Genomic DNA, 22,454 nt, shown 5'->3' on the forward strand with positions numbered 1-22,454 from the left:
TTAACTTTTCAAGATTGATGTAGCAACATTCAGCGTCTTTCAATAAATGGCTTAAAAAATACACTTGTTGTTCTTTACCCTCTTGTCATACTAACACCAACCTGATGATATTTTTATTGGCAGACAAATACACCCACAATGATTCATCGACTATGGGCTTTGTGAGTACAAGTAAAGTAGAAAAAAAAATTCTTTGAGTTCTCCCAGCGCTTTATCGCATTCGACATCCCATTGGAACTTGATTGCTCGGTAAAGTATCCTGAAGAATGGCAAGCTCTGATTGAGTGATCTTGAAATGAATCGGTACAATGTAATGATTTTCCCAGTCAGTCGTTGTGTCTCATTCAAATTGCATGGGGGGTCATGTCCCGGAGAGTTTGCACCCTGCTCGGGTTAGCTTCAATCTCTCTCTCTCTATCACTATGTAGCCAAGAAAATAACCGCTCTTGGCTCTAAACAAATATTTGTTGGGGTTAAGCTTGAGTCCGTACTCCCTTAATGTTCAGCACGTCTCATCTATGTCGGTGTATAGAAAAATAACTTAGAGGAACTTGATCAAAATGTCATCTACATACACCTCTATGTTCCTCTCGATCTATTTTCGGAACACTTTATTCATAAGTCGTTGGTAAGTAGCTCATGTATTTTTTAGTCCGAAAGATATTACATTATAACAGTAGATTCTTTCGGCGGTTATGAAACTAGCCTTCTCTTGGTCCTCCTTGGCCAACGAGACTTAATGGTAACCCTGATACATGTTCAACATGTATATCAACTCACAACCAAAAGTTGAGTCCACTACTTGGTCGATGTAGGACAAGGTATAATAATTTTTTGGATATGCCTTGTTTAGATCCCTAAAGTCCATACAAACACACCACTTGTTCCTAGGTTTGGCCACCAGGACTATATTGACCATCATCTCAGGCACTTTGCTTTCCAAATGTGTCCGACCTCGAGCAATTTATCGACTTCCGCTCTGATGATCTTATTTTACTCGGCCCAAAGTCTCTCTTGCACTACTTGATAGCCAAGCATCGAGGAGGACATGAAACATGTGTTCTATAACAGTTGGCAAAATATCGATGATCTCCTGAGGCATCAAAGCAAATATGTCATTGTTACGCGTTAGGTACATGACTAAATCAACCTTAAACTCTAGGGTTAGGTCGGACGCTATTTAGGAGGTGACCTCGACTAGATGGGTCTGTACCTCCTCTTTATCTTCATAAATTAGCGTTAGGGGTGCTTCATGAATGACATCGACTTCCACTCTCTGAGTCTTCCAAGTTGCGCAAGCTTCAGTGTTGATTATATCTACGTAGCACTTGCATTTACTAGCTTATCTTCCTTCACCTTTTCCATCGAGTTGTAGACCAGGAACTTGATCTTCTAGAAGAAGGTAGAGACGACGATTCAGAACTCATTCAATGCCGGTCGGCCTAAAATCACGTTGTAGGTCTAGGAAGCATCCATCACAATGAGGTTGATCGACATGTCCTCATCAAAGGCTCCTCCCTCAGAGAGATAGCCAATCGAATTTGTTCGATTGATTGTACCTCGTTGATGGTGAATCTGTACAGGGGCATTATCCTGAGTTGGAGATCACTCTTTTTCATCTGTAGTTGCTCGAACGCCTTCTTAATAATGATATTAACAGAACTTCCTATATCCAAAAAAGTTTAGTGGATGTTGTAATTATCTATAACAACCTTGATGATCAAGGCATTATCATGTGGTACCTCAACTCCTTCCAAATCCTTGGGACCAAAGTTGATTTTGAGCCCCTATGCCTGCTCTCGGTGACATCCAACCGCATGAATCTTCAGCCGACGCTTGTGTGACTTTATGGATCTGTTAGAGTCTCTGTCGGTTGGGCCACACACTATCACGTCTATGTCTCCCTGAGCGGCATTGTTGTGTTTTTCTTCTTCTCAGGTAGGTTGGCATGGCGGTTCAGTAGGTGCCTGCACCAGGGCTTGGTTGTGTCATTGCTAATTTCGATCGACATTCCTAGGGCCACTCCTTGGGGGTCCGTTTGGTCATTGATGACATTGATTGTTAGGAGATGACGAACGCTGGCGAAACCCCTCGTTGGTTGTCCGACGCATATCTTAATTATAATGATAACAATCTTCAGTATTGTGAGTTCCTGATTGATGGTAGGTACAAAACGACGGTGTCCATCAGTGGGACTTAGGGAATCGCGTTCGCTCGAGATACTGTGGATGACCCGATCGGGTTCCTTTGTGTGGAAGCGAAGGGAGAGAGGCTCAGCGCTTTGAGGCAAGGACAAGAGTAGGCGCAACCACCTCCTTCTTTCGAGATGACTGTGCCTCCTCCATGTTGATGAACTTGGTTGCCCTTCTTAGCAAATAGTCGAAGTCTCTAGGTGACTTTTTGATCAGGGACCGAAAAAAAGTCACAATCTGTGAGCTCTTGGGAGAAAGCGCTTACCAGAATCTTTAGAGTGGCCAAAGGAACGCCCATGACCACTTGGTTGAACCTTTTGATGTACGCCCGCAACGCCTCTTTGAGCCCTTGCTTAAGGGAAAATAAACTTAATGTGATCTTGTGGTATTAACGCCTGCTAGCGAAGTGGTGTAGGACCTTGTGAAAATCTTTGAAACAACAAATGGAGTCGGTCAGGTGTTAGTTGAACCATCTTAGTGCCGAGCTCGAAAGGGTAGTCAAGAACACTCGACAATTAACATCATCTGTGTATTGATAGAGGATAGCTGCATACATGAACTTGAGCAAATAGTCCTCTGAGTCATTTTTCCTCCATACTCCTCAATCCCTAAGGGTCAAAAATGACTTGATAGTTTATCCTCCAATATTTTCAAGGAAAACGACTTGCTTATCCACTCGAGGAAGCCACTGGGACTGGAGCCTTCCCCTTCCGCGGATCTCGAATGGATACGTTTCCCAAGGATGATCCCTAGGGCCTCTCTGAATGACCCATGCCCTCGAGGGGCGTACGGAATAGTGTCTAGTGGTATGCGATCGGAGATGGGGGTACAGGAGGAAAATCACTTGGGTGTATGAGTACTTGATTAAAACCGACCGACAAAGGGACGGGGGAAGCTTTGTCAGTCCTTTTGCCTTGGTCCTCCGTTTAGTGTGAGGTTCCGTCACTGAGAATGCTAGGTCGCTCGACAAAGGGTGTCCAATAACTTGTTGTTATTGTTGCATCAACTTCTGCACTCGTGAGGCCATGAGTAACTCCAAGTCCTCTTATGACAAAGTAACGGTTGTGAATCATCTAACTTTTTCTATCTTCGTGTTCAAAATTTAGTTGAAGTTTCCACAAATTGTGCCAAATTTGATCTTATTTCAAATTGGGGAGGATGGTGCGTTGGATAGGTGGTTTCAATATTGACTGCGAGGAGATTTCAGATAGGCGAGACCTGGTGTTGCTAGCGAACCTACGTATTAAGGAAAAGAACTAGAAGCCAAAAAATGTCAATCAACGGGGTAAAGAAGGGGTCCCAACGCAGGTAATTCGACGCTCAAGTCAGGCAAACGATGGTAGAGAAGATAAAAAATAGTAACGATGAAAAATGAACTATGATAGCGAAACCTCGCATACTTGTGCCTATAGATGGAAACCCCCTTATATAGTACTACTTTTTCTCTCTGCATGAATCTCGATGCATTATTAAAAAAGGGTCAACCATTATGACATTCCGACACCTTTTCTAGAATAGACCCACAATTCTCGTGCTTTATAGTATAGAAGCTTCCGGTGTACAATTTGCACAAGGAATATTCCTATAATTATCTAACAATTGATACACAAAATATCAAAAAGGAATATTGAGCTAGTGGGTCATTAATGTGTTGTGATGACAAGTCGGCTAAGTCCCCTCCATTGTTCGATCAGACCTTGCTCTCAGAGGGGGTCAGCTCGGCTAAAGGATGTAGACCACCTTGAGGACTCGGCTTGATCTTTTGAGGACTCGACTCAACCTCTTTGAGAACTCAACTCAGCCTCACTGAGGACTAAGTGTCCGGTCAAATATGGGGGGGGGGGGAACTCGGGATCTACTAGATCGTTCAGTCGAGTCATATGATCGTATGCTTATGAATCAAACTAAAACGATTCAGCTCGGAATTTCCCCACATCATGAGGACTTGGGCTCCAATTGAAACAAAAGTCTAATCTGCTTGACTACTTGGCCGAGCTATATAACTGTGATGGCCCCTGGTGTTGTATCCTCCTTGACTTTGACAGTCAACCAACTTTCTTAACTCCAACTCTAACTCTGGAAATTCTATTTTATTCACTATATCAATATTCATATGCCATAATATAATGATCCTTTTTTTATAATATTCATAAGACAATAAATTCTAAACTAAACTGAAGAACTAAAGCAGAAATTAATCCTACGAGTCGACCAACTACAGAGGAACGGAATCAAAGATGCATCCTAGCTACTCTATTCCTCCCTCTGCTTCACACGAGTTTCCGGCCATCAACCAGCTCAATCAAAAAACGAATATTCTCCACTTGCTCTCACTTCCTTCACCCTCTTATCGTATTCATCATCATCCTCGACGTCATCATTCTCTCCTTCGCTTTCATCGTACTCTGCGAAACTAGATACAAATGCTTTTGTCGATGAAGTCCGTGCTTCCTCCACAATCCTCATTATCTCCTCCGCACTCTGCAATGAATATGCGAGAGCTGCATTCTCCCTCTGATAGTATTGAGCTTGTGCTGCCTCTGCCAGCTCTCTAGGCAAATTCTTCAGGAACCAAGGGTGATTCCTTATCTCTGAGATGGTGATCCTCTGCATGCAAACAGGAAAGTAGACGAGAAAGATAAGCAGTCTTAATCGATGTAACTTACTGAAAATTTGTAAAACATTTTAGATTGCATGGCTCGAATTTTAGTATTTTACCCTGGCAGGGTTGGCAACAAAGATGCTTGAAATAAACTGCTTGCAATCTTGTGAAAGGTGAACATAGCTGGGTATCTTGTACTGTGCCGATACTATTCTCTACAAGAGCAAATCAATTAGTCCTTTTGAAATAGCAAACATGAACGAAGGTAGAAGAAGAAGTTGAATTAGATTATTACTCCGATGGTCTTTCTAAAGTTGTTGGGGTCGTCCGGATCTTCGAAAGGGTAGGCTCCCACCAGCATCACAAACAATGTCACCCCGCAGGACCATACATCAGCTGTCTGTGGATCCAAATTGGTTTGTAAGTGTGTTCCTTAATGCAATCAGAGCAAACGCGCGGAAAACACAAGAGATTATATTATTAAACAGCGCTGTGATAATATTAGGAAGATTCAAGATGGCACCTTGCCATCGTACTCCCGGCTGGAGAGCACTTCGGGAGCAATGTAGGCCGGCGTACCCACCGTGGATTTAGGCCTCGAATGAAGCACAGACGACTACAGCGAAAAGCATTACGATTTAGCCTTCGATTTGGATTGCGTTTTTAAAGCGTTCTCGGGATTCATGGGTTGAGGAAACCACCTTGGAGAAACCGAAGTCGCAGATCTTGAGGCGTGGCGCGGGGCTGTTGTCCAAAAGAGTGTTCTCCAGCTTCAAGTCCCGGTGGCAAATTTGCTGAAATCGCCGGAAGGTCAAGAATCGGAGAGTAAAATTAAAGGGGTTTGGCTGCGGCATTCTTACCAGGAAATGGCAGTAGCTGACGCCGCAGATGAGCTGCTGAAAAAAATATCGTGCCTGGCGAAAACAGCAATTCAATTCCGTGAGCGTGGTAATACAGACGTGGGAAGAAAGAGAGTTCTTCCCCTTTTCGCCGTGACGCGAGGAACTGACCTCATCTTCGCTGAATCTTCCGGAATTGCATATGCGGTCGAAGAGTTCACCGCCGGCGGCGTATTCCATCACGATGCCGAGATGCGTCGGCGTTAAAACGACCTAGAACAAGGCGCGGATAGACAAATTGGTAACTTTTTTGAATCAAAGAAATAGGCGATCCAAATTGGTTCTTGCCTCTTTGAATCGGATGATGTTGGGATGCCGGAGCACCCGGTGGTTGATGATCTCCCTCGCCACATTCTCGTCGATCTAATTAGGATAAAAAAAAACAGTTGAAACAGCAACCGCGGCGCGCTCCAATAGAAGGCAACAACCTGCTCAGAATCAATCAGGAATTACGAGGAAAACCGAACCTTATGGCCTCTAGGGATGTACTTCATGGCGACGAGCTCCTTGGTCCCCTTGTGCCGCAGCAACCTGGCGACGCCGAAATTGCCCGACCCCAACTCGCTCACCACCTCGTACTTCTCCATCCTCCCGGTAAAAGCAGCCTCCTTTTCTTCGGAAAAGCGATCTCGCAAACTCTTCGAAAAGCTTCCTTCGCAGCTAAGTTGGATTGCCCCTCGATTAAAAGGAGGAATCAATAATTATCTAAACACCATGTCGGCATTGGACAGATTTTGAAGTAGAGAGAAATAATGACACTAATGGATAATAATCTCAGAAGGATTTAATCGAGTTTTACCATATCTGTTATTGATTATCACACGACTCAATAACAAAATATAATATTTCCACATTTATCATATTTATTACTATTATTACAATAATATTATGATTATATATCATATTTAATTTTTTCCATTATTATTTGGAATTATTAAGATAATTTATATAAATAAACAAGATCGAATCAATACCAAAATATAATATTTTTAGATTTATATTATAATTATCATGATTATATCTCATATTTAATTTTTTTTTATTGTTATTCGGATAATCTGTATAAATAAACCTATGTTGAAGTAATAAGAATCCTCCAAAAATATTATTCTATATTTTCTCTCTATTTTGGTGGCAATAAGAATCATCCAAAAATATTATTCTATATTTTCTCTCTATTTTGGTGGCAATAAGAATCATCCAAAAATATTATTCTATATTTTCTCTCTATTTTGGTGGCAAATCGAGAGAGCCGCGCGTTCGGGCATGGGACGTGGGGTTTGACCATCTGTTTGAGTATTTTACAGCGACGGAGTGACGTTGAACTTGAAGACGAACAGGTGAGCAGTGAGCTTTCTTCATGTGCCACGTGATGGATGACACAGAACAGAGTGATGGATGGTGAATGACATCTATGCCTTTCAAGAACATTTAATTCGTGTAGCTGTAAGTGCAGTTTAATTCGGAGTTTTCAATTAATTTGATATCATTTTTTGTTCAACTTAGATTAGTCTAGAATGGTGCTTCTCGTCTAGTATATTAATAGTTTGTAAAAGAAACAAAAATCGATCAAACAATACACAAGGAAAGTCCAAATTGAGCATTCTGCAGCTTGATGTGAAGCCAAATTCAGACATTTTTTTAAAGGCACGTGAAGAAAGTCAGATATCTCATAAATTAACTCAATACAACTTAATTATTTATTCCTCTCGTTTAATCTGATAATACGGACTACGACCAGCCAATTTTTTCCTTTTCAAAGAATATGATAACGATATTTACATGTACCCGTTCTTGCATGCCAGATATTAAAATGAAAGTGAGCCAGTTAGCAAGGAAACAAGGACAGAAATAACAACACACACCAGTAAAAGGAATCTACTTCAGGGTCTATTCTTAAGAATTTTCTAGATGAATATCATAGTTAAAAAAAAAAAGTGCATTCTAAGGAATCTTCAGTAAGGATCTGCTATAATAAGTGTATCGTAAAAGGAATCTACTCCCGGAAGACTATGAAATCATAAATATAAATAAACTAGCAGCGATGCTGGCGTTAAAACAGACAATTGAATGAAAGGCTCGAGGCCAAATTAAAGACACAGATGTCGAATACATAAAACCCAAACTTCAGAGACATGTTTTGAGAATAAGTTTATGAGTCGCCACTTTAAGAAAAGTAACAAACTAGAAACATACTAAAATGCAAAGATGTGGAGGTTACCACAGCACATTGTTGCTCATTCCTCATCATCTTCATCTCCATCACCTCCGGCGGCCTTCTTCGTTGCAGCCTTCTGATTTCTTCTTTTCACCCGTCCTGGACGCCCACCGCCGAAAGGACTTGTGAGGGAGAAGTCAATATGCTTAGCTGAATCCATCCTCACCATAAAAGAGGGGATGTTTACTACTTGCCTTCCTACTCTGCAAGATGGTTGATAGGTAGAGAACGAGGTTAATGAGTTGAGGTAATATAAGTAGAGTGCCAAAAATCCACATAATAGAATATTTTTTTTCATAAATGAAATTTGAAAACAACAAAACACAGCAGCAGATATGAAAGCACAACAACATTATGAAAATGAATAATGTCTCTACTTAGAAACATTTAATTTTATTTAAGAAAAAAATAATCTGTGAATAGAACAAAGGATTGTGCTGCAAATTAATGGTGTTGGTCGTCCGGTTCAGGTACAAGGTGGCATCAGTGATGACCAAAAGGCAATGCATGCAGATGATGAAGACAAAGGGGCAGAGTTGTAGAAGGCTCAAAGGAGCCGCAACTGCTGTTGAAGGTAGAGAGGGAACCAACCATGAAACTCCGGGCCTTGAGGTAGAGAGTAGGCGCTAGCACAACAGAAATGACAAAAAAGCTGAGTGAGTTAGAATCAAGCAGTGGAGCTTTCCTTTGTCACGGAGACAAGGAGCGAGGGCAGAGACCAAAACCACCATCACACTAGCTGTTCTTCAGTTTTCAAGCGCATAATTTAACAGTGTCAATACAGGAGTTTGCCATTGTGATGGAAACAGCAAGGAAAGGGCCGAGAGGTCAAAACCACAATCACACTAACCGCTCTTCAGATTTCAAGCACATAATTTCAACCAACATTTTGCTACCAAGTCAGAGTAATTGATGATCTCAGTGCTTGATCAAGTGTTAAATATGAAATATGGATGATTAAATTAATGAATGTGTACTGTTTATGAAAATGGAGGTTAAAATTTCAAATAATTGTCAATTGTTTCGTGCATGATTGTTAGAGGTATTAAACCAAATTATACAACTAAGAAAGCTATTGAAACCAACCTTGAAACCATCATGACTATAAAAGAGCAAAATTTGTGTGAAACAACTTAAGAGTAAATGAAACAAGAAACACTGCTATTTTTTTAGTTTTTAAAACAATTATTTGTTCCTGTTATTTGTTTCTTTGGTCTACATAACACAGTACATTCTTTTACCCTTTTAGAATGTTTAAGAGTAACAACTACACCAGAACATGTTCTGATAATGACTCGTAAAAGACCCAAAAAAAAAAATCATTATCAAATAATCTTATAACAGAAACTATCAAATAATTAAACAATAATAATGCAACGTATTGCATCATAAATTAATGGGACAAGTGTACACAATCAAACAATAGGTATTAGAAAAGCTAATAGGGGCAATAAACAAATTTAAATGCCCATATGTAAAATCTCCTTAGACATGCTGTTTGCTACCTCAATGATTCAACATTGCATCCACACTAAGAACTCAAGAAAAATGCAGAACAACGGAACAGCAAGGCAACAATATGTATATATTTATTTCCATTATTAGGGGAAAAACAATACAGCACATGGACCAAAGCTTTACGGTTATACCTGATGTGGCGCTGCCTGATGAGGACCCTAGCGTGGTGGATGGACTTAGCCATTCCAGACTTGAAGACCAGAGTCTGCAGACGCCGCTCCAAAAAGTTCTCCACTGTGAGAGCCAGCACATAGTCGAGCTTGTTCTGCCCTTCCTCGAGGAGCCCATACCGATTCATCCGGCGGAGAAGGGCTTCCCCCTCAAAAATTCGCCGAGGGTTCTTCTCATCGAGCGTGAGAAGTTCTCTGGCCGCATTACGGATACGGCTCAGCGCGTACTGGACCCTCCAGAGCTCTCGCTTGCACCGGAGCCCATACTCGCCCACCAGCTTCAGCTCGGCATCCAGCCGCTCTTTCTCATAGGGGCGACGTGGCTTCTTGAAGGTTTTCCCATCTGCAAACACCCAAAATTAGCCGGCCTCCGGGAGATCAACATAAGAAACATAGATCTTCGGAATAATCTACGATCAAATTTAAACAAAATAAGGAATTCTATAAGCGAAGAGATCGATTTGGAGAATCGAAGAAGAAGGGAGAGACTCACAGTTCCTGTAGAAACTGACGTGCACCATGACTGGGTCGTCTTCGCCGGCGCCTTGCGGGAAAGTAAAGAAAAAGAGGCGTCTTATATCTGGGAGAGTTCCGAAACCCTAACCGGCCCATGAAAATTGTTTTTGAGCCGGGCCGACTGGAAACGAAAGTTTGCATCCAAAAAAAAGATTTCTAAACGAATTTAAATTAGTATATTGATAAACTAATAACAAATTATATAAAAATATAATAAATTTTTAAAATGGACCCTAGTCAGGAAGTTCCTTCTACGATATATTCTACGTAAGAATATTACTTGGCATTGCTCAGATATTTATGCATCTCCTATTTATTCCAACCACTATCTTTTTTGAGATCATCTCAGAAGCATCAGAAGTTCCATTGGTGGACCATGGTTACTTATGGGGATTTTAATGAAGTGTTATTATCGACTGAAGTTTTAGGAGGTTAATTACTTTAGCACTTCTCATGCTTGTATGTTTGCTAATGTATTATCTATAATTTCAATCTTTTAGACCTCCACACTACTGACGACCTCTATACATGGTGCAAAAACATGCAACTAGGTGATCATGTTAGAAATAGATTGGATAGATGTGTTGTGGATGTGGAATGACAAATATTGTTATTCCCTCATGCATTGGTGGAAATTCTTCCTCATCGTAGCTCATATCATAATCCTTTATTGTTAATAAAGAACTTTTGGGAAATATTTGTTGGTTCCGGTATCTCCCGGAGTGCGTAAACTGATACTGATCGTTGAGGCTAGTGTTCAACACTATCTCCGTAAACGATATTACTCTTTTTGGACTCTTAAATGCATAAGATGAGATGAATGCTCAAGAGAGAGTAGAATAGTTGAATGTCTTTTTGGGTGAGAGGATGTGTTCTTTGGGCTGGATCGATCTGGATCGTCCATTTTGAAGAGTTATAACCATTCACATATCACACTTTAATCTCATCCATCAGATCTGAAGAGTTGTGACCCTCAGATCTCGTCTATTGTCATCAGCCATCGAATCTGGATCTCTATTCTCCCATGCATTTCCTTATATATATTATTAATGTTTATTTGGGCCGACTTTAAACAATTAATTTCTCATTCGCCTTTAATCGATTTTGAGCAAATTAATAGTCTAAATTTATCTACACAAAACGTAGATTTCAATTTTGAAGTCAATTACGACTTTTATCTATTGATAGCATTCCAATTTTTTCACAAAACCGTATTGATCCATTAAAACCCCAATAACCAATAATATTTTCAAAAGAAAGCATCGTATTGAGGGTCGCATTAGAGGAGTCCATTATCAACTAGATCTTTATCTCTCGTCTTATCTCGTTAAACTGGAAAGAGACCTACAACAACAATATAATGAAGTTTTGGCTCAAGAGGAACTCCTTTGGTTTCAAAAATCAAGAATTGGGTTATATTTGGCAACAAAAATAAAAAATTCTTCCATACCCAAACTGTGATTCGTAAAAGAAGAAATAAAATTACTGGTTTGAATATTAATGGTGTTTGGTGTAATGACAAAGAGAATTTGAAAAATTAGGCCATGGTTTTCTTTAGAAGATTGTTCCAATTAAATGATAAATGTAATCCTAGCAGACTTGCTCTTCATTGTATTCCTAAAATCAATCAAGAACTCTATAATTTGTTTCTTAGTCCGGTTTCATTCAAAGAGGTCGGGGATGTTATATATATATATATAAATATTAATCAGGTTGGGTAACGTCGAGCCTGGGGTGATCGGTTCAGCCCCACGAAAGTTTCCCATTGGCCACCAGGGTAAATCGAGAAGCGCAAGCAGCGGGTAGCTCAGGAGCCCAATATCCTTTAGTATGGCTCCATATAAGCACCAAGTCCGGATGGTTTTCAACTACTATTTTTCAAAAATTATTGGCATATAGTTTGTATAATGTGTTTGGACAAAACAATATGTTGTCGGAGATTTTTGGAGACTTAGTTGAATTTTAAATTACAAAATCTAAATTCAACTTACAATCGAGATGACCTGAGCGGATAATCTCAGGCTGACAGCAGGGGTTGATTTCTGCTACATGTCGAAGAGTGGTTGATCGGACTCAACAATCTAACCAGAGTGACTGAACAGTACGATCGAGCGGGCAGAAAGGCCTAGCGCGAGGCAGGACCGGCGAGTTGATAGGGCAAACAAGCCGATCGGGCGAAGCAGTCAGGTCGAACACGGATAGACCGGTCTAAGCAGACAGGCCGGGAGTCAGTCAAGCCGGTCGAAGCAGTCAGGTCGATCGGGTGAAGCAGACAGGCCAGGCATAGACTAGCCGATTGGGCAAAGCAGACAGGCTTAGCGCAGACTGGCCGATCGGGCAAAACAGGTAGACAAGTCGGGATGATACAGGTTGGGCGAAGCAGTCAGGCCGACCGAGCGAAGCAGGCAGACAGATCGACCGAGCGAGATGCAGACCGGGCAGGCAGAGACTGGTCGGGCGAGTGGAGAGGCCGATCGGGAAAACTGACCGAGGTCTACGACTAACGCAGTTTCCTTGAAACAGATTCGCCCCACCTCCGATAGTATTTCGAGGTTTTTGAAAACGTGCATTTCTATTTTATTAGTAAATGACTTTTAGATATTCTCTATTTTCCCACAAAATGATATCTCCTTTTTTGGAAAACAAATGTGAAAATTATCAACAAAAAAAATATTTTCCCTTTTCTCAAACAATGAAAATGGAAAATAATCAAACCAAACACTGCCTTAAATCTAGTTGTTGACTCGTCGTGCTTGAGATGCGGAGACTTCAGAAACTATTTTACAAACCCTTAGGGAATGCTCATGAGACGTACGTTATCTCTACTTGAGCAAGGAATTCATGAGACTCATCTTTATGCACCAATTATTGATGATCATATTAGACTCTATAAGAACTTTGCTTGGGATATTTCATTTCAACATGCCTTGCGTGAAGGAAATGCTGTTGCGGAATGGCTTGCCAAATATAGTGCACATATAAAGCATGGTTTCATGGTTTGGAATTCTTGTCCTCATCAATTATCAAGCACCCTATTGGCTAGCTAATGCAATGGGAACGATCTTAATTCACTAGATTGTAATTCTCTCTGCTTTATATTTTTCTCTTTCCATATGATAAAAAAAAGTTCCTTCTAAAATCTTTGTTAAATACAAAGACTACTTTTAATTTGAAAGAAATAGCAGGATAAGTTTGCAAGATAAGTTAGGTAAGTCAAAGTATATATGCTTTCTTTGTTCAAAAAGGTAGCAGGAATATTTCTCCTTTTCACAAACTTCCATCAGATGCGTATATATGATCATGTATACTGAGTTGCATGTCGTAGCCAAAGTTTCATCTGATTAAGTAAACTAAACCTCTTGTTGTTATTATTATCATCCAGACCAATATGCATGCATTCCTTAAGTCGAAAGTTGTGTAAAGTCTTCTGCAGCCAATGCATCAGAAACAGATGTATGTAAACATAACAGTCTAGATGTATATTATACGCTCTGAATGCTTTGTGCTTTTTTCATTTACACTCGCAGCTGATTCCTTCAGAAAGAAACATTAAAAAAAAGTTTGAATGCTGAACAGCCGTGATACATATACAGTGCTTCAGGATTTGATATACCAAATATGATAAACACACTTATAATCCTGTTTGGAATCTGAGTTGGATGAAGGTCGGATAAAATGTTGCAGGTGTTGACGGAGAGGAGACTATGATGCAGCGATCATACGAGTTTCATAGAACGGACCCCCACGTGACCCTGAAGGACTGCTGGGCCTGAGCCGACAATACTAGAACTTTGTGAACACTCAGACAAGCACACGGAATGTTAGAGACCAAGAACTAGGGAAAAAGTTCCCGGAGCAGACCCTCTCTGACGCTCAAGTCAGGTACTTTTTTTTTAGAAGAATAGTGTACAAAAGAAAAAAAAAAGTAGGAGACAAGTGTACGAGTGAGCGTACCTGCGCAAGGAGAGGACGCTCTTTTTTATATGATAGTACGTACCTTCTGGAGACTTACCCTTGCCAGAGGGTGTCGGGTATCAGGACTTTGTTAGGTGGTGGAGGACATGTGACCTTCTCCTATAGACTGGAGGAAGGTTCTATTTGCATATGCCCCCAACCGTTGGGATATTCCCTGACATGCAGTAGCTATTCTCTGACAGGTTGATATGATTCCCTGACTTGTTGTCACCTAGCACTTTCTATCATGTCGGCCGGGTGTGATCGAGGCAGCCCGGGTCGGTCCGCTAAGTGATGATGAACAAACGGGATGGATGGAGAGGGGGGGGGGGGATCAGAGCCCCTTTCTTCCTGCTTTTATGATTCAGACCCGACCGAGAATGACAAGTCCGTTTACGCGGGCTAGCTTGAGGAAACCCGACTGGTGAAGACAAGTCAGGTTTCGCCTTGATCACACGTCATGTCGCAGACTTGGTTTCCTGACCGGTAAACCCCACCCTGACTTTATACGTCGGATGACCCCAGGTGGTCCTACTCCGTATGTTAACTGTCATATCTTATTGATTTCTGACTGCCACGTCTCCTTGATTTCTGACTGTCACGTTTCTTTGATTTCTGATTGTCACGTTTCCTTGACTTTTGACGATCAATCCTATCATTATGCACTGTATCAATATATAATTAGATGAGTTTGAGTTTCTTCTTTAATCATTAGATAATTGAAATGTTATATATATATATAAATCACACCTTTAAATAAAGATAACAACTTGATTTGAAGCATTTGAAGTTAAGCTAATTCGGTGGTTTAATTTTATGATTGTACTATATATATATAGGACTCTCTGTGGTCATATAATTAGTCTGTGTCTCGAGCATTGACAATTGGGATCGATCTTCATTATTTAAAATTAGAACCATACATATATGATTATAGGTGTCGTCCATGTACAACAAATCTATGGGCGAGACGAGTACTCCTCCTGGATGAGAATCGTGTACCTAATTAAGACTCCATAAAAGGACACGTAGTCAATACCTACCCCACTTGTGTGTTTTTTTTTCCCCTTATTTCCTCTAATTAAATTAGAAGCTCTTCTCATCTATTTATACTCGTAAATTAGTCAGTCTCCTAGGTCAAGCCGTCAATTACGAACTTAAGTTTCATTAGTTTCTTCTTCTTCTTCTTCTCAAGTACTAGTAGGTAGGTATGTCAGGCGTTTGGGTCTTTAAAAATGGTGTAGTTCGACTAATTGAGAAGGGCAGCAATGAGCAATCATCCAGTAGCGGTCGTCGACGAAAGGTTCTGCTCCACATCCCGACCAACAAAGTCATCACTTGCTATGCAACCTTGGAACGCAAACTAATGAGCTTAGGGTGGGAGAGGTACTACGATGACCCCAACCTCCTTCAATTCCACAAGCGATCCTCCCTCGACCTCATCTCTCTTCCCAACGACTTCACCTGCTTCAAGTCCATGCACATGTACGATATCGTCGTCAAGAATCGAGAGACATTCAAAGTCATCGACATCTAGATGATATATCGATGCATGCATGATCCATCGATCGAGATGAAGTTGAGAAACGGAGCATGCATATATAGACAGTACTGTCAAGCTTGTTCATTCTCGTGCGCGCATGTATGTGTGTGGACCTTTTCCTCTCTTTAATTTGGTCGATATATGCATGTTAGTCGTACGTACGTGTGCATATCTATCTAATAATCCCAAGTTACGTTGTAATCTCTGCAGTAATGGTCTTGCTTAATTATAATTGAATATATATATGTTAATGCAGTGTAATTAAGAAGCTATGGAATTAAGCTCTTAATTAATTTTGCATAACTTTCTACACAGGGGCCTGTTCGATCGCTAGTCAAATTAAGTATTTAATCTTAATCATATCAAATAACTTACCAAAACGTACTCCGTAAAAATGGAGGAACAATGTTGGAACTTTGATGAAGCTCGAAATGATTCAATATTTATTCTTCTTCTTCTCCAAAACATCACTAAAAATTAAAGAGCTTAAACTATTGAGCAATAATAGAGATGAGCTCGTTTTGAACGAGGATAAGTCGGACGTAGATGCTTCATTAGCTACTAAAAATTGATCATTAATTAAATCTTTAATATTCTTGGTTAATTACGAAGGGAAGGATAAGATGGAGATTCCAATTTGATTAGGACCTCCTATCTTTCATTATAAGTTCATAATGGTGATTAGCTTTATTCTTCAAAACAATTAATGGCCTAATGTTAATGAAGAATCTATCCACGTATTTCAAAATTTGATTTATTATTATTATTATGATAATAATTTGAAGTTTTTTTTCTTGTATCGAATAAATTTAAAGTATAATTTATGCTCACTCAAAAATCAACATCTAAAATATTCATCTTTATTATGATTCAAACTCTCTTATTTCTTTGAATATTTTTACCACTACAGGATGCTCTTAAAAGCTAAGTAATTACTTTGTTACGTTACGAACAATTTTAGGACTATCAATTTAAAAAATATTTAACATATAAATCAAAATTTTCCTATGGCACTTTTCTGACATAAAAAAATATGAAGTAATTAATATTTATTAATTGCTTTGTGTTTTTTTTCCCAAAAATAGAAATTGGAAAAAAAGGAGAAGCCTGTTATCTGGTTTTATTTCGTAACTGACGCGAGAGATCTGATCAACAACCTCTCTCTTTTGATCTTTTCGGCAATTAATTAATTTAACTCTTTTTTATCTTTTCTTCCCTCTGATGGCGGACGGAGGAGGAGAGGAGCCCGAGGAGCTCAGCGACAAGCAGAAGGCGGAGATCGCGAGATGGTTCCTCACCAGCGCCCCCGCCGGCGAGATCCAGTATGTCGCCAAAGGTGCTGCTCCTCCTATCCCCTTCATTTTTGCAGTTTCTGCCTTTCGATTCCGCTGGGCGAGGGCTTAGATTCGCCTGGGGTTTGCAGACGTGAGGTCGATACTAGGGGACGACAAAATCTACGAGCTTGCCGCTGCAGAGGCTTTTCCCGTCTACAACAAAACTCATTTTATCGCTCTCCAGATGCCCGATCGAAGTGGCGATGTGAGTCCCCTCGGCTAATTCGCCCCCCGCATTTGAACATTTCCGGTCAAAGTTGCGTGCTTGCTTACTCCCTCGCAGCTATAGTTGGTAAAGGGTTGCTTAAACTAGGGCTCTTGCTTCATGATGTTTAGGGTTGAAGGATGAAAGCTGAAGGGGTATTTAGTCTATCGATACGGTCATTGGAAGGCATTTGGTAGCCTTTGAACATATTCTCGAGCATTCTGAATTAGTTGGATTATCTGGCATGGTTGGGTTGTTGAATCTGCTTACTGATCAGCATGGTTGTTGATGGTTTGACAATTGCTAAGTCTGTGATCAAACCAGACAGATGCATATTTACCGTACTAACATATCTTTATCACCTGATAAATGTTATGTACGGCCTTGAACCACTGACAATGAAATAGTAGGACATTATATGTGTCGCTACATTAGTCAGGACTAGGTTATTCTTGGTGTTAGTTCAAAAGTTTCCTTTTTTTCTTATTTTGCCTATTTTCAGCCATATTCATCCTCACTTTTTTTTTTCAGAGAAACACAACTCATGATGGTAAATGAAAGTATGATTAATTCATACTTCTTTTATTGTTGTCAAAAAATACAAATTTGAGAAGTAATTGCAGTCTGAGAGTGCTTGTAGTAAGGAAATGAAACTGTCCATCTCATCAGTACCTTAAATGCTTGTCGCAATTGATGAAGAATTTAGATGTTTGCTAACTTAAGTAGCAAACCAACATATCCTTCTAATCTCATCCTTGTTTTAAGATTCATGAAACTGTCATTAACTGTTTTAAAATATAATTTTCTTTCTTGTTATCTCTTACAGTTGTTTAGATCTTGTAAAATCAAACTAACTATATTAGGCACTGTCATGGAGCTTAGGTAAATATTGATCTTAGTTTTCAGGTTTCCAAGTCTGTTTGTATATGTGAATAATTTCATATATTGTTGGTTTTTGTATATTATTATCTAGATACTCGGTTGACATGGTCTAATCTTAGCATGCTTTTGAAGTCCAATGTTTTTCTAGTCTGATGATGAAGTATTGTAAAAGAAGTAATAAATTTTCAAGCAATTAATTATCCTTACTGTTTTTTTTTTTTGTCTTTTCATGTTTATACAGATGTATTTATGTGTTTGAACTTTGATGATCGCATTAGGTGCTTATTACCACATATGGAGAACTTGACAAGAACAACTATCTTGATCCTAGGACTGCTCAAGTTGCCACAGTGGATCATGCCAAGCAAGTAATCTAGTTTATTCCTGTAGTAAACAAATTACTGTGTTTATAATTCATGCCCGCCTTTGTGTATTTGATCCCTTTGAGTAAATTTGATCTGTTTCATATAATGCCCTCTTCTCTTTTAGGTTTGCACTAGTTTAAGACCTGCCAATGATGAGGAACTCCCATCTGCGTATGTTGAAGAATTCAGGTATTCTGTGAGCTTTCTGGGAATAAGCTTCATGTCTTCAGTGGGTGTCTAAATCTTTCTGTTTATAGCATCATGATGATTCCTCCTTTTTTTGCATCAATTTCCTGATTCTTGTTCATTTACAAATAAAATTTGTGGTTGGGTGGAATGAAATTACAAATAGAATTTTATTTGTCATTTTCAAAATTTATTTTGTTATATGTTTTGTCAAATTTACCTAGCTAACCACTTTTCACAAAAGTTCAGGTTAGTTGGAAAGTTAACAATTTAGCATTTACTTGATTGGTAGTGAACTGAACTGGATTGGTTGAAGCCCAACGGTGGACTGTTCTAACTCAGCTTAAGATCTTTAATACCAATACTGTTAGATGTGTACTTCTTTGTTGTGTTGCTAAATTTGACTATTTGATCACTTATCACCTAAGCTTGAGCCATTATGAAAGACATCAATCTAGATTGATAATCTTAACATCCTTTATGTATTTTCGTGTTACATAGATTTCCTTAAATATTTCAGCGTGTCCCATCCTTTTACTGTGTCTTAAAGAAGAAGAATCGGCCCCATGTGCTTGCTGTTGCCTCTGCAGCATCTGAAAAAGGAAGAAGACACTAGAGAAAAGCTGCGGTCAGAGTTGGAGCCTTGGAGGAGATATGTCGTCTTTCCCATAGTATATTATGTTGGAAATAGGATGGATTTGAATTTCTCTTTAATGAGTGGGTGGATTTTTTGTGTTTTAGGATAATTATCTAAGAGTCATTTTGTTTTTTAAATTTTGCTTCTTAATGATTATCAGCTTGAACAGTCGTGATGCCATCTTTACTGATTCTGAAAGTCGAGTGACAAAAATAATAATTTTTTATCCTAAAAAATTTATGATTGTTTTGTTGAAGTCTCCAAAAAATTACACTTTTGTTGTGCAATACAATTTTCATCATGCATCCTGTTGCCTGTTGGTATTTTATGCAGGGGTTCCCTGGATGCTGAACTTAGCAAATATGTTGCAGAAACTTATCCAAAAGGAACTTGTGCTGTTTACAGCACTAGTGGAAAAGATTCAGAAGGACCAGGAGTTGATTTCGAGTTTGCAGTGGTGATTTCTGCTGCTAAGCATAGCCCACAGAACTTCTGGTATGCGATATCTAGTATTTATCTTAACAAGTTTTTGAAGTTCATTTTTTTTAAAACTTCTGGAATGTTTCAGTTGAGATGTTGATACAAACAATTATAAGACTAATTAAAGTAAACTGGCCCTATAAATTAAATTGGATCACATTGAGTCCTGTGAGATTATGAGCGAAGGCTCATGTTGCATCACTATGCATATTAGAATATTACATAATATTGAAGATTTCTTCTTGCTTGTCTGGTTAATCCATTGAAACAAACTGATTGGTTTATGTTTATTGTGTTGCACATTTCAGTAATGGCAGCTGGCGATCAATTTGGACTGTAGATTTCAAGGATGATACACAGATTGTTGAAATAAAAGGAAAGATACAGGTGAGTAGATCGTATTGAAACCAGAATAATTAAAGAAGCAAGCTATTGAAAATATCTTGTATGATGTTGACGGTTTGATAATTACAAGTTATTTTTTTCCCAATCAATTTGCTTTTAGCTTGATGCTAAATGCCTGTCAGGTAGTAGCTCATTACTTTGAAGAAGGAAATGTCCAGTTGGATGCTAAAAATGAATGCAAGGATTCCACTATTTTCCAGGTGATTATGAGCAAATGGTAGCCTCTAGGGTTTGAGATGAACATTATCTATTAGAAGAAATAGATATCTGAAAGTTACCAATTGCAGTTGCTGTTAATGCTTATACTAAATATAAAGGAACAATCCTCTCTCCTTTTATACTGAAATGATACTCTGATCTTTCTTAAAATTATTGTCAATTAATTTTTTTCTGCGAGAATTCATGTCATTTATGATGATGAACTTGGTTGTAGTTATACTCACACTAGATCTGTTGATTTTCAGTCTCCTGAAGATTGTGCAGTCTCAATAACCAACATTGTTCGCAACCATGAGACTGAATACATGGCATATCTTGAGGTCTCATATTGCCTATCTCAATTTCTCTACAATTTATTTAACTGAGGACTTAATGTATAACTTCCTGTTTATGCAGGCATCTTATTTAAATTTACCCGACACCACTTTCAAGGTACTATTAAATATTCAGAGAACTATCTATCTTTTGACAGGATCTTTCAGGATGGTTGTGTTTTTGGATAATTTCAGTTATCACACCAGTGCAAAATATGATAATTTAGACTTGGGTTTAGGAACAGTTGGTTCTTTACCAATGAATTTAGGAATTGATTATCAAATGAAACTATCTTATCATATGAATTGCTGAATTTTATCGAATAAAATTTGACCTTTGTTTATGCTTTATATTAGTGGTCCTTATTTATTGACCATCGTCGGCCTAGATTATCCGGGCCAGATCAGACAGTTGAAAGAATGCCCTCTATAAAATGCTCGTTCTTGTGACACTGCCGTTCTCATGGCTATTTACAATTGCTATTTGTTTGTATTCTTTTTTTGCAGATTAAATGTTTCTGATAGCTTTCCTTGCCTACTTTGATTCAACATTAAGTAAAGAGTCCCTAAAAGCTATCTTTTACAGGATCTGAGGAGGAAACTTCCTGTCACTCGAACTCTTTTCCCATGGCAGAACACCATCCAATTCAGCCTCACCAAGGACATAAACAAAGAACTTGGAATCGGAAAGTGAAAACGAGGAAGTTGAGGAAAGTGATAACCTTCGTTCTCACGCTCAAACTTCCTTTTACTCTTGTTTACGTAAAAGAGCGATCTGTTCTTTTAATTGTATTCGTATATCTCATAGCTTTGCCCTTTATATTTCTTTTGTAAGTTGCATCATTGTAAAAAAAATAACTTCATTAGAGACATTTACCAACTCTTTTTGTACCGAATTGGCTCGATGTGTGTGATTCGCGATCTTTGAAAGGAAATCGTTTTTGCGTCTCATTTTGCAAGTTTCTATTGTTGTAGATGAGTCGGCAAATTTGCTATCCGCCGTTTATGCTGATCGCCCATTCGATAATGCACGTGACAGGGTCCCGCGGGGCACGTTCGTGACGTCGCTGACGGTGTATCACACTTATGAGTCCGTTGAAAATTAACCTCAGATAACAGCAACCATCGTACAAGTACAACCGTGGGGCATGTCATATTACCTTTTAGGGATCCCTTACTTTTTATTCGACCTCAGAATTTCATACACCTGGAAGGGGCACCCACGTAACCTAGCATTCCCTTTTACAGTTGCAGTTCACGGTGAGTGAACTTCGGCAACATCGATCACGGATCACTCATCGGCCTCTTCACTCGGCGTCGCCGCTGGCGTCGCCTCCGAAGATGGAGAAGCGGTAGTAGAGAAGGATGAGGATGAGGAGGAGCAAGAGTGCGACTCCGACAGGCGATCCGCCGACGCGGTGGATGGAGTCGGGGGAGCCGGAGGCGAAGATCTCGGAGAGGATGACACCGCGGTCGGAGGAAAGGAAGCGGATGAGGAGGATGAGGAGGACGGGGAGGAGGAGGAGGCCAGCGGGGCTGAGGAGGTCGGCGACGGCGCCCGTGATGGCCTCGCCGCCGACGAGGAAGGGCGCGGCCACCACCAGGCCGACGACGACGGCTAGCAGGATCCCGTGGGGCGGAGCGGCTTCCTGATCCACCACCAGCGCTCCTCCTCTCTGGTTCATGATGCGATGATGAAACAAGGGGTCCGAGGGGGAGGGGACTGAGGGCGAGCGGAGACACTTATGTTGCACGGAAACTAAACCCTCGAATCGATTCAATGCGGTTTGGTTGGGCCGCGCACGAGTGCCACGC

At 39.8% G+C, this 22,454-nt stretch overlaps 5 protein-coding genes across 5 annotated transcripts; 2 read left to right on the forward strand and 3 right to left on the reverse strand.

Moving 5' to 3' along the window:
* Positions 1-4,293: 4,293 nt before the first annotated feature.
* Positions 4,294-6,407, reverse strand: LOC122025664 (serine/threonine-protein kinase SAPK7-like). The gene is made up of 9 exons (XM_042584500.1): positions 6,161-6,407; positions 5,982-6,056; positions 5,805-5,906; positions 5,655-5,708; positions 5,496-5,588; positions 5,318-5,410; positions 5,090-5,194; positions 4,911-5,009; positions 4,294-4,799 (listed from the first exon to the last, which is right to left on the reverse strand). The coding sequence occupies exons 1-9, from the start codon at positions 6,278-6,280 to the stop codon at positions 4,491-4,493; spliced, it is 1,050 nt and encodes a 349-aa protein (XP_042440434.1). The 5' UTR covers positions 6,281-6,407; the 3' UTR covers positions 4,294-4,490.
* Positions 6,408-7,759: 1,352 nt separating this feature from the next.
* On the reverse strand, positions 7,760-10,232 carry LOC122025158 (40S ribosomal protein S9-2-like). Its single transcript, XM_042583926.1, has 3 exons — positions 10,093-10,232; positions 9,561-9,942; positions 7,760-8,114 (listed from the first exon to the last, which is right to left on the reverse strand). The coding sequence occupies exons 1-3, from the start codon at positions 10,118-10,120 to the stop codon at positions 7,931-7,933; spliced, it is 594 nt and encodes a 197-aa protein (XP_042439860.1). The 5' UTR covers positions 10,121-10,232; the 3' UTR covers positions 7,760-7,930.
* A 4,992-nt stretch (positions 10,233-15,224) lies between these two features.
* Positions 15,225-15,863, forward strand: LOC122025297 (flowering-promoting factor 1-like protein 1). The gene has a single exon (XM_042584080.1). The coding sequence runs from the start codon at positions 15,280-15,282 to the stop codon at positions 15,604-15,606; it is 327 nt and encodes a 108-aa protein (XP_042440014.1). The 5' UTR covers positions 15,225-15,279; the 3' UTR covers positions 15,607-15,863.
* Positions 15,864-16,773: 910 nt separating this feature from the next.
* Positions 16,774-21,590, forward strand: LOC122023970 (F-actin-capping protein subunit alpha). Its single transcript, XM_042582436.1, has 10 exons — positions 16,774-16,948; positions 17,036-17,151; positions 18,312-18,401; positions 18,523-18,587; positions 19,555-19,716; positions 20,010-20,088; positions 20,229-20,306; positions 20,571-20,645; positions 20,722-20,757; positions 21,226-21,590. The coding sequence occupies exons 1-10, from the start codon at positions 16,834-16,836 to the stop codon at positions 21,331-21,333; spliced, it is 924 nt and encodes a 307-aa protein (XP_042438370.1). The 5' UTR covers positions 16,774-16,833; the 3' UTR covers positions 21,334-21,590.
* Positions 21,591-21,781: 191 nt separating this feature from the next.
* On the reverse strand, positions 21,782-22,383 carry LOC122023971. The gene has a single exon (XM_042582437.1). The coding sequence runs from the start codon at positions 22,322-22,324 to the stop codon at positions 21,947-21,949; it is 378 nt and encodes a 125-aa protein (XP_042438371.1). The 5' UTR covers positions 22,325-22,383; the 3' UTR covers positions 21,782-21,946.
* Between the last annotated feature and the right edge of the window lie 71 nt (positions 22,384-22,454).

Source organism: Zingiber officinale, chromosome 9B (assembly GCF_018446385.1).
Source record: "Zingiber officinale cultivar Zhangliang chromosome 9B, Zo_v1.1, whole genome shotgun sequence".
Taxonomy (NCBI): Eukaryota; Viridiplantae; Streptophyta; class Magnoliopsida; order Zingiberales; family Zingiberaceae; genus Zingiber; species Zingiber officinale.